This window comes from Dromaius novaehollandiae, chromosome 7 (genome assembly GCF_036370855.1).
Source record: "Dromaius novaehollandiae isolate bDroNov1 chromosome 7, bDroNov1.hap1, whole genome shotgun sequence".
NCBI lineage: Eukaryota > Metazoa > Chordata > Aves > Casuariiformes > Dromaiidae > Dromaius > Dromaius novaehollandiae.
In genome coordinates this window covers 20,399,476-20,412,176 of record NC_088104.1, presented here as the reverse complement: position 1 = coordinate 20,412,176, position 12,701 = coordinate 20,399,476, and the positions used below count along the sequence as shown (strand labels likewise).

General features: G+C 36.0%; 1 protein-coding gene across 1 annotated transcript in view; it reads left to right on the top strand.

The window, feature by feature from the left end:
* The window catches only part of KCNH7 (potassium voltage-gated channel subfamily H member 7), a 244,636-nt gene that overhangs the window by 137,057 nt on the left and 94,878 nt on the right, over positions 1 to 12,701 (top strand). Inside the window, exon 3 of the mRNA XM_026094388.2 lies at positions 4,273 to 4,428. Coding sequence (XP_025950173.2) covers positions 4,273 to 4,428 — 156 coding nt within the window. The remainder of the gene's footprint in view (positions 1 to 4,272; positions 4,429 to 12,701) is intronic.

Genomic DNA, 12,701 nt, shown 5'->3' with positions numbered 1-12,701 from the left:
GTCTTTGGTCCTTTTCTAGTAGGCAAACTGTTGTGGGCTTTTCCCATCCCTTTGCTCTTGTTTTGGATTATTCTTTCTCATCTTCACTTCTAAATGAGCTATGGATTGTACCAATACCTACACTGGACTGCTCATGGGTTGCAGCAGTAAAAGTGTCATAATCCTAACACAAACTCTGGTATAAAGTTAATCTATGTATAAATATATATACAAACACACACATTATATATACATACATATATATATATATGGGTGTATACCTCCTATATGTGCGTGTGAATGTGCAAGTGAGTGTGAGAGAGTGTGTGCATCCCCATGCACGCACAGAGCACATACTCAGCTTCTTTCTTTCCATAGCCTTAGTCATTGCCCACAGCAACTCCAGTAACAAAAACATATCTGAGAAGTCATAAATGCCTTTGGCACAGGAAAACACAACCAGTTCCAAAATATGTCGGATCCAGTCTTGGCCCCAGTGAAGGCAGCATTCACCATTCACTGGGAGGAGAGGGTCCACATTTTTTAGAGTGAAATGCAGCTAGCAATTGTCAGACACACTCAGTGTAACAGGGATACACAGTCGTCCTGCAGAGCCGTGATGGATTTCTCAGGGGTTCCAGCTGTGTGAAATGTGGGGGTTCTGCAGAATTAGGAAAATTACCTAAATGACAGTGTCTCATTTTTCAGAGCTCCTTTGAGCATGGCATACGTAATGGCGTGTGAAAGCATTGTTCCCAGGAAGGCTGAATCAAAATATCTGTTTGGGATGTGTCATTTTTCAGTGTGTGCTTGTCATAGTTTTTCACATGAGAATGGAGGCCCTTGTAATTTGGATGGTCTTCAGTGTTGTATTATTGTAGTATTGCTCCTTTCTATTTTCTTATTAATGGAGCCACTATAACTCAATGAATGATTGCAGTTGTATCTAGAAGAAGCATCCTGATAGAAATCTGTCCCAAAAAATCTTTTATGGAAAGTTATTAGAAAAGTAAACAGATTTTACAAAGCAGATTAATTGGTTTGAGGCATCTGCTTTGTGCTGCTATGGTGAAGCAGGTCAACTTTAAATATGATGCAGTGAGATTTTTCTTTTTTAATAGACTTTGCTTCACCAGAGTTGCTCAAACACAACTAGAATATACCACTATATTCATCTTCCTTATTTCCTTATGAACTTTCTTATTTCCTTATTATTCTTATTGTCACTGATGTGTACACTTTGGCAGTTATTTGCTTCATACCAGCCCATCTGGTCTTGTGAAATCATAGTGTTGAATCCATAACTTCAGATTCATGTCCACACAGCACATAGAGGAGCAGAACCTTTTCTTCGCATGTATGTATTTGCCACTGTTTAAGTAGATGAAAGAGTGGGCTTTAATATGCCACAGAAAAAAAAAAAAAACAAGCCTTTATAACTGTGGAATTCAAGCTGACAAGAAAATATCCAGCTTTTACACTTACACCTTGTTGTGATGCTAACGAGAGAAAGCGACAGGTATATTTCAAGATTTCTCATCAATAGTAGTCTTCAGAAAATCCAGAAATATTGCTGGAGATTAAATCTATTAATTATGAAGATATAATTTTCATAATTGTTCTGATTATATCATCTCCTTGCTCAGCGCCTTTAGATGAGAAATGCAAATTTCAGAAACTTCATTAAAATTTCTATTGCTCATCAGAAGCATTTCTTACTCTGAGTATTTGAGGATAGAGACAAAACAGGGAAAACATGCTGAGTTCGATGAAGAGTAATTGAATGGCAGACTGCAAATACTGAATAAGATTGTTTATAAACAAGCTACTTCTTAATATTTCCTTCATTAACATCAACTCCCACTACTCAAAGCTTAGCTTTTGATTTTGCTAGTCTTCTTTCTTTGTAGACAACTCTTATTTTTCAATCACACTGTTTTTCTTGGTTTTGTCCTTATTGCCATTCCAATAGAGATAGGTATTGATAGGGGTATAGTACACAGTTTCTGTACTAAAGACAAAAGCTAACAGTAGAGTACTATGATGGGCATTATATTTTGGATAACTTGCAGAATTCCAATTCCTATTATCTGCACAAAGTAAATATTCTATGACACTTAAAAGCTCAGGTGTCTTGGACAAACTTCAGCCTTATGAACTGTATTGGACTCATTATCCTGCTGGTGCAACTGGTTTTCAAATGAACTATGCTAAACCATACCAGATACGAATCTTTCTCATTCTTTATTCCTGAAATGTTTCTACACAGAGCTTCAGTTTGAATTCTATGCACTTTCTGCCACGTTCTTGTGCTGTGGACGGTTAAACAGCTTCTGTATCTCTCTGGAGATGCAAAACCGTAGTGCTAGTATAAATGAAGTCTGTAAATGCTTGAGGGTGGAATGCTCTATATAAATGGGAGATACTGTCATTGCTTAGCACTGTGGGCAGCCTGTCAAAAGCTGAAACAACCTTGCCCGCGAAATGCGGGCAACCGTAGAAAGAAATCTGTGGCTCATTGTCATCCACGTTTGCAAAAAGCTAATGTACAATCGATCCACTGGAGTTCAGAGTTCCTCAGAGCCATGCCTGTGTCAGCCTAGGCCCATCTCCAGCCCTTTGCTTCTGTGAGAGGTCTCAGGTTGGGGGATTTCTGCTCAGCCTGTAAATCTGAGTGTCAAAACATAGTCTTTACATTGAAAATTTTTTAATATTCTAGTAGATGGGAAGGAACAAAATTTTTGTTTCCAAATGATTCAATAAATGTCAATTTAAGTGTTTAAAGTCCATAGGTATTTTGATTAGTTAGATGAAAACACAAAGATTATTTCTAGATTCTCTTCAGATCCTCTGTTTAACCAGTCTGTTGCAATGCTTGGCCTGCAGCACTTCTATTTTTAGCTCTAATGGAACAGTCTTAAATTGCTTATTTTCTGTTTACTAAAGTCATTGAGCTAGTTACCATGGAAACTGTGGCAAGTGCCACAGCTTAACTGTTTTATTAAATGGATTGAAGGTACAGCTGCAGAACTTGAAAGGCCAGCATGTCAATTTTATACATAGCTCAGACTGCCATATATATCACATTACAGCGAGTACTACATTACATATTAGGAGCCAGAATCTGATCTTGGTTATAATGATATAAATCTTTACCATCTCTCTCCTCAATGGCAAATAACAATTTATTCTTGTGTAACCCAGATCAGGATCTGTTTTTGTCAAATTGCGCTGCCTGTCAGATTTCAGTGATTACTGCATTTGAATGAATAAATTGCAGATGATGTACATTAAATCAGTCCCCAGTTATCACGGAAAGACACCCTCTCACAGTCGTGTTTGCATGAAGCTTTTAGCTCATTATTATCTTATCACTTACAGCAATCACATTATTTTTGGAATCACTATATTCTGCTAGTTTAAAAGAGGGATTTAGATCAAAACTAATGACCTTGTCACTTCTTTAAAAGAGAGTTACTTCGGGAGAATTAGCACAAAACATATTCTTTAAATGTCTAATTAGGCACTTGAACAAGAACACCCCGACTATCAGAGGTGTTGAAAAATTACACCTTCTGTTCATTTCAGCCTAGGCTGGGCATGCTCCACATGTCTGAAAACCAGGCTGCTTTTAACTTCGTGCTTCAACTTGTATATAGCACAAGTCAAATACTCTTGAAAGTTACTGAAAATTATTACCATATCAATATAGAGAGTTTGTGGTAGAATATAAAACCCTGTATGATCAGATTAATAGTAAATATAATTTTTAATGCAAACCAGAACATTTTACAGCCCCCATAAGAATGAGAGCTAAAATAAGAATAGTGATATATTTACACCTATAAATATTTAATGAATGATTCATCCTGTTGTAATAGCACCAAAAGCTTGAAGAATGTTTGACATTTAGAAGAATGGTGTTCTGCTGTCTTCACTAGCATTGTAGTTGGAACAATTTTTTGCATTGCTACTTTTGGTTCTAAATGCCTCCGTGCTGTGAGTCTGTCTATATAGGTACTTCCAGTAAATAAAAGCCAAGAAGTAAAACTGGCATTTTAAAGGAGAACCCTTTTGGGAGAGGTAATAATCTAAAAAATTATTGAGATGCATTTCTCTCTATGAAAATTTTCCTGTTTAAATGAAAGAATATTGTCTGTTCAATATTCAATAATTAAATCAAAAGAAATATTCTGCCGTATCTGTTGGTATAACTAGAATTACCGGAATGAAAAAATAGTGAAGTTTCCTTTCATTTATGTATTTTTCTTTCTTTTTTTCCACCCTCTGCAGGATCTACCTTCATTTGCAACACCCACATAATCCCAGTGAAAAATCAAGAGGGAGTAGCAATGATGTTTATTATTAACTTTGAGTATGTAACAGATGAAGAGAATACTGCATCTCCCGAGAAGTGCAACCCAATACTGCCATCCAAACTTGTAAATCGTAAGTCATTCATTGAAAATTCGCTGTTTACCTCTACTCCTAGCTGAGAGCGCAATTAACCTGCACAACAGCAATACAAAAGTAATGACAGATTTCTCGTTGCCTGCCTCATTTAAGGTAGAATCCAAAACAATAGGAAGCGAAATGTAGTAAACCTGCTGTAAAGACATGCAAGATAATCTGTCAGGTCTTTGGCAGTACTAACACCATTGATTTTGTGAGTACTGCTTTCCTACTAGAAAATACAAATTCATTGAAGGAAGAACATTTCATAGAAGTGCATTGCCCTTGACAAAAATTAATTATCAACTGAAAACTGCAAAAAAGCATTTGGTATAGCCAAAATACTACATCTTAACCTACTCAAAATGGAATATTTCTATTTTCCTTTCCAAATAAAACATACAGGGTGGAGGGTTCAATTATTTTAATTAGAAAATATAAAACAAGTAAAAAAATTTAAATCAGAATTAAACATCTTGATTTTAATCAAATTGAAGTATTTGGATTGGATTGAATGATTTTTTTTCCGGTTATGCAGAAATGCTTTTTGTTTTCATTCTACTCTGAAACATGAGACTTGTCAAAATCAGAAAACTCTCCACAAAGCAGAAAATCAACTTCTTATACAGCTGGGCTGTGTAGCTTTCTATCCCACTACCTGCAGAAAATATGCTCCTTTGCTGAACTTCACTCTGTGCAGTGACTGCATGTGATCCTTCTGCTTTGCATCTCCACTCACATTATCTGCTCTTAATTCCAGCTTTCCCAGAACACTTCCCCATGCGTACAGACATGTACATTGTAAAGCACAGCATGTTCTAACACTGGATGTTAACATTCTCCCCAGGGCCTGGTTGGCTCAGCAACAGTTGGAAAATGCCTTTTAGCACTGTAATAATTTTTAATGTTAGTATGATAAAGGGCCCTGGAACCTAAGTTTTCCAATTGTCAAATCATCACCTCAGCATTCTCTAGACAGGACACAAAGATCTTCCCTGCAAGAGCCCAGGGAAGAACTTTCCCCATGTAAACACTGAATGCTACCATAAGCGATGATATCCTGTATTATTTTTTCTGCTGCATATACTGAGAAGATTGTAAGGAGCAGGCCTGCAGCAGTGCATAACAACGTTACCAGGTTCTTTCTGATTAAAGCGGTCCCTGCCATTCTTAATAACCTAGACTTTCTTCACTGTATCTTCTGGACAAAGAACAGAGAATCTCACTCAAAGCTCTGTAACTAAAAAAATCAATAAATGAAATGTGTCCCCCCCCCCCATAATATTGTGAAATCATTCACATTTTTAAAAGACTGCAGTTTGCTTCTGTAACTAATGGAGATGGCCTAAAAACAATATTTTCACTAACCATGGAGAAACAGCTCTGAGTGAAGTACTCTGGATGAGCCAAAGTCCTTTCAGTTACATCTGTATAACTGTATAATGGCAACAGATGCAAAACTGTAAAAAGAAAACTCCTCATTACTGGAAATTAGCAGACTGCCAATAATTAATTTTCACCAAATATCACAGGCTTGTAGAGTCTTTGTACATATTCTTCACATTACATACTTAAAATCTTTTTCTTTTATACCTCCTTTCCCTATTCTGTTTTTTAAATCAGCAATACAACACTATTTTTCATTTTTCTTGATACCTCAAGGAAACACTTTTCTTTTTATAGTAATGTTATGGTTAGAATCCAGTTAAGGAGTGTCAGAAAAAAAAAGATAAAATTGCATCAGGAAAAAAAAAGACAAAACCTACATCAAGTAAACCCCACTCATATTTGTTTCTATTTCAGGAAGACAAAATTGTGTGTATTTTGAACACTATGTTATAAAATTGTATTTATATCTGGGAAATAAAATTGTTCAGCTGGTCTATGCTTAATATGGTTCTATCGACAAAATAGGAGGTAAATTCCCTCCCCACAAAAAGCTTCATGTCCTGAAAAAAAGCTTTTTGTTCTGATATCTGCTACATCAGTGTACGCTTTAAAATATGGCAAGTGGCAATATTTACAAGTGAAAAGCTGTTAAACAGGACAGCCACAAAAGAAGCACTTAGTCAAAATAGCCTTCTTTTATAGTAGTTACACCTCACATGCACAGGGAATTTCCCTGCTAAGAGTTCTTGACTGGCTGAGCCCCACAGATGGGGCTCCAATTTCAGTACCTAACTGAGAAAGATCAAGGTGCAAGAAAGGTGACAAATCATTTTCCTGATAGTGGGCTCAGCCAGGTACCAGAAATCGGCATAAACTAGAGCAGACACGTGGCTGCTCTTACTTCTACCTAGATGCTTGTGGTCTCTGAGCAGACTGTTAGGTGGGCAGGATTGGGAGGATGATGATATAAGATATGCTACACAGCCAAAAAAACCTCTTGGCAGAGAGAATTCTCAAGATAGAGGCCAACCTGTGCAAAGCATCCAGAAATAACTTCAAGATGTTGTGTACAGGCCAATGGTGGATTTGAATTAAAACAAACAAACAAAAAGCTTGAAGTTTACAGAAGACAGAGACCAATAGGGCAACCAGAGAAGTCACAAAGAAGTGATGGATCGTTTCCCAGCAAAAATATCTATTTTAAAATCCAGCCATGTTCCTACCGTAAGAAAGGCAAACAGCAGATTGTCTGGGAAAAGGTTGACTTTTCACCATCTTTCTCTATTTGGAACATACAGCATTCAGTAAAACAAGTGATCAGTTTTCAATGGATTACACAAGAAATGGACAGTAATGGGCACTGGTTCAGAGGGAAAAAAAAGCAACAAAACACAATCCCTTCAAATCCAGCAACCAATTTAGAGAATAAAAATAGAGAGGGAACCAGCCCTATAACAAGTGCAATACCTCGCTGACAAGGAACCAAGATAAGGACCAGCTAATGAAAAAAGACAGAAGATTTCAGATTGCATTAACATCTACTACCCAGAAGTACACAGATCATGAGAGGTTTCTTTTCAGAGTTCCTTAGATTGAGTTTTCTCATGTTAGGATGTCTTTCCAACATGAAAGTAAATTAAAATGACTGAGTAAGGTTACAGGAGAAATGAGCTAAGAAGTGAATGGGAAACAAAAGGATCACAGTTATTTTCCTGATCCCAGAAAATAAGATAAGAACTCTCCTATACTATCATTCTTCCTCTGATTGAGTTATTAAGACTTGGCATCAAATTTATCAAGTGTAATTTTGAAAAACCTTTCCTTTCCTGAAAGCATCTATCTTGCTAGCTGCAGCCAACAGTTTTAAACAGCTTACCACGGTGCAGCTCATGACCGAAATCTAACATAATGCAAGAAAAATGCATGTTTCTTACTTTACACACAGTGCATTCTGTTTACAAAGGCTCTAACACAAAAAAAAAGTAATTCCAATCTTTTAAAGGGCTGCAGGTCCCCTGAACAAGTTAAAGACCTATGCAAGGCAAGTGACATTTGCTAGACCGAGCTCAGAGACTGCATTTAGTCCTGAATAGGCAGAAAATTAAAAATTTACCAAATGAATATTGTCAGGTACTTTAAACGGCATTTGCAATCTCTTTGGGACAGGGATCCTGTATTTTGTTATGTGCCATTATGATGCCTAACACAGCTAGCTTCTGATTCACCACTGGGCCTGGCATGTTACAACAATAAAACATTATAGAAAAAAAATGATATATTGCCAGCAGTTTGATGACCACCTCTAAGTATAAACAGAATTCTTTCTGGCCTGGTGCTCAAGAGCTCCTATCTTATATGAGGCAAAAAGCTGAATAGGCAGTAATGTGAAAAGTGAAGATACCGGCTGTACAATAGCAGTCAGAAAAACCTTTCAGTTGATCCTTTTGTTCTCCATATTCTTCCTTGCAAGAATTTATCTTCAGTTCTCTATGGTAGTCTGACCAGTGTTTGTATAGTGAAATAGCTAAATTTTGGAAAAACCTAGCATGCACCAAATCAGTAGAGAACTACTAAATCACAGCCAACTGATTTTTCAATCTTTGCTATTCCATTGCTTTTGTATTTTGCCACAATTCTGTTTTTTCAATTCATTATTCAATTGTTCTTTTTCTAAATTTTGCCTCCTTTCAATATATAAACATATTATGTTCTTTCTTACTTCAAGTCTGTTTTTAGAAAGCCTGTTTGCGCTTTGTATTGCTTTTCCTTAGATCATTTAAATTATATAATTCCAGAAAATAATTTCTGTATCCAAAGAGAAAAACACTTAATAACCTTACCCTGCCTCACTTCCTCTGTCTGTGAAATGCTTGAAGATATCAATACCTTCTTGTTAAGTGTTGGGATATTTGTTTAGCATATTAAAGTGTTAAGATCAAATGTTTTAATCTACATAAGCCCTAAGAATTGTTATTATTTGTACTGTAACAGTTAGTTCTCAAGGGCTGTTCTCCACTACGTCTCATAAGAAGTTAACAATATTTGCTTGATTTCACTAGGATGATGAAAATTATTCCCAGAAGTGTTCATAAATTTTCATGAATCAAACCCTCTTGCAAAGTTATGTAAACTTTTCAACTCCAACTGTAATAATGCAGTAGGATATTTAGTAAGGCGCTTGCTTTTAGGGAAAGAGAACTCTCTCCTCTTAGATTCATTATTCAAAAGAAAACAAGAGCTTTCTCTAGAGTGTCTGCCTGAATGTTTAGCAAAAAGGTTGTGTGAACGCTTTTACATTATCACTTAAGTCTACTAGTGACAGTTGTTAACCAAAATAAGATACTCCCAAAATGAGCAAGAATGCCTGTAGAATGTTCTGTGCAGACTTCATTAAACTCTTTTACAATAAAGTGTTATTCTAGTATAACTTCTGTATATAAATATGGCTTTTAAATCATCTATTGAGGAAAGCAACTATAAGTGTCCAACTTTTTCCTCAAATCTGTCAAACATTCCAATCCAACATATATCGACTGGAAATTTTTACAGAAATTAAAGGAGCCAGTGACATGAATTAAAATCTGTTCCTGGTGTCCAATTCTGTTCTTCACAGCTGTGGAACATTCTGTGTCCTTAAAGTCAGTCTAGTAACTGCAAAAGATCAAAATCAATCATGACACAGGATGGACATGGAAAAAATCTGCAGCCATTTCACACTGACAGAAAATCATAGATCTGAGGATACTGACTCCAATATGAAAAATAGAGCTATAATTCTTCTGCTGGAAATAGAGCAGTTGTGGGATTGCAATGTACACACACGCACAAGATGATAAAACCTCTCAGAACTTTAATTCTGAGTTGTCTTCATTTTCTGTCCCACGTAGAGCATGCTTCATTTTTAAAGCTATCGAGTCACAATTTAAAGACAAAGGAAGGAGTTATATTGAGCTACAATTGCTTTTCTCTAACATTTTTCTGACATAATTTAGACCCTTTTAAAACACAGCTCCTATTAATATGTAGGGTGTGATGGCTGAAGTCAGATGGAGTCACAAGTTTTATTCATGTAACTTCAAAACAATTTAACCAGCTACAAGTACTAGCCTGTAAGTTCATACTGGTTCCTGAACACAGTGTTTATTCCTCCATGGGAAAAAGTCCAGAAGGTTGTTTGATTAAGCACATAATTGTACTCTGCCAAAGAGGGATATTTGGGGATTGCTTTACCATTTTATCACTTTAAATCTATAAACATATTAAAAATATCCTGGAATAATTTCTTGGTTTTCATCGTCTAAAGTAAACACATTATTTTTTCAGATGTTAATGTAAAGTTATTTGCTTGCAGGTGGTATCATTTCATACATATTTTTTAAATTGTAAACTTTTCTTTAATTCATGAATGCAAAAATATTGCTCTCCATTCTCACATGTGGAATCTTGTAATTTAAAATATCATTTCAACTAAAAATGAGAAGATCTGTTATACATCCTATAAATGCTTATTTCTTAGATAATGTTCAAGCAAAATGAAAAGGCTTATAATATCCTAAAAATAGCTACAGCCATAATCAGTTATAACTTTCTGTCAGGGAGCTCCTTAAAGTAGCCTACACTTCACAAAGTTTTGCTTGATTCTGGTCCTAGCAATGGAGCTATATCTCAGAAGCAGAACTCACTGAATTCAGTGGAGCTACAGCAAGTAAAAGAAGCATAACAGAAGTTCAAATCAGGCCTTTTATTTAAGTCAAAGAATTAACTCAATAACTATTTGTTTTCCTCTGTGCAGAGTACTTTGCTATATAAACAAGCACAGCATTTTAGTGATGGGTAAGCATTACTACATGTATTTTTTCTAAAAGTAACTGGACAGCAAAGTTGTCATGAAGTATGCAAACAGTGTACAATATAAGCTTACTACATAGAACATGGTGCATATAAGCGATAGTAACCCTCTGACTTTGCCCAAAATGTAATGAGAAATTTGTCCAGGGTCTTATTTTTAGCTTCACCACTGAGAGCAAATTCATCATAAGTGAGGGCTAGTCAAGAGAAATTGTGTCCAGGAGGACAAAGGTTTCTATCTAGCCAACCAGCAGCATAGTTAGGACAACCCCAGTGTCAGGATGTGTATTTGTCTCCAAGGTAAATTAGAGTGAACATTAGGTGAACTGAGACAGTGTCAAACCCTTAGCAAAGGAGCAGAGCCAAACAGCAGTCCACAATAAAAGAGAAAAGGATCTTTGATGCTTTCACCTTCAGTGTGCTTCGCAAATACTTAACTGCCTAATTAATAGAACATGCACTAAGATAAATAAATTCTATTACTTTGCTTTTATAGATGGAGAAATACAAGCAGGGTGGGTAAATTACTTTTTTCTTAAGATGGTTACTGGTGGGGCTCCCATAGAATAGAATTCTATTCCCATAGAATAGAAGCCTTGCTGGATTGGAGCCACTGTAATTAGCCGTTTGCATTGCAGCCTCTCCCCAGCTAGGATCAGAGCCCTATAGTGCTATATCTTGTACGAACATTCAATTAAAAAAAGGCAATCTCTGCTTAAAGAGATTACAAGCCAAACAGACACAATGACACAGGTAGCTGTAGCTTTCAGTGGGGGGACGCCTGCTGACTGGATGACAGGAAAAGGAATACAACTTGACAACACACTGGCTATGCAGAGACTCTGCAATTTTCCCTTTTGTTATTTAAATAAATAAATAGTAAGTGAGCATGAAAAGAATTCTCTGACTGAGCTACATCCAGGATGTCTCTTCTAGTTCTACATTTTTTATTCATTTGTAACATGTCTCCTATTTATTTATTATTCTAAAAGAGGTGGGTTGTGCGAGGTAATTTGAAGGCCGGGATAGTGATTTTTGCGAAGTCCTCCCAGATTTTCACACACACCTGCAGGAGAGTGCAAAGGCAGTCAGTTTTGCATCACGCTCTGATGGAATACCTCAGTTAAGATATATCTCTCTATAATTCAGAATAAGAATCGTGCAGAGAACTTAACACATCTGTTAAGCGGAATTAGAGGTTTTAATCTTAAAAAAGAAGGGAGAAATTAAAACTATCAGGGTATCTCAAGCTTAGACTAAGAGGACTCTACCAGAGAGCAGAGAAATAAGTTTCTCTGTCTTACTCAGATGAGTTTTGGAAGCTTTCGAATGGACACTGGTCATAAGGAATACGTTTTATTATTTATGTGATTCATCATAGAAGGGACATTATTTTATGGTAAGCAAATGAAAATAAATATTGGTAAGATAAAGGTGTTACCACCACTGTGTCTTATTTCTCAGGTGATTATTACCTATGTTAAGGAGTGTAGTAAGCAGGCAAGTGGGGTATTTAATAGACCAGAAAGCTTTTAGCACAGACGCGTAGTCAAAGGAGTTCTTCCCATGAACAGATGAAATAAGTGACCCGTAACAGGGGTATGATACTTCTCCGAGGACATACCATAAACAAATGACAGTGGACAAAGCCTAATCTTCCTAAAGAGATTATGAATTATTTGATATTTCAATATCAAAAGTTTATTCCAAACAAAATTTACATTTCCTAGCAAAGAAATGCTAAGATATTAGAAGAGCTTCCATTTCATGAGAAATAACACATTAGTCTGATTACATCTACTTCAGTTTTCTGTCTCAAATATTAGCCAGCCTGAATCTTGGTAATTGGAAATATATCTTGATCTATGCAACAAACTGAATAATTATCAAAGTCCTTCTTAATGGAATAGTTAAATTTTCCAAATAAAAAGGCAACATACTTTTAGACTAATTCTACTGCAGATGACAAATTGAATGTGAATAAAACTACCTGAATTTGCTTTTAAAATGTGTTGAGATTTGACATTCTTCAT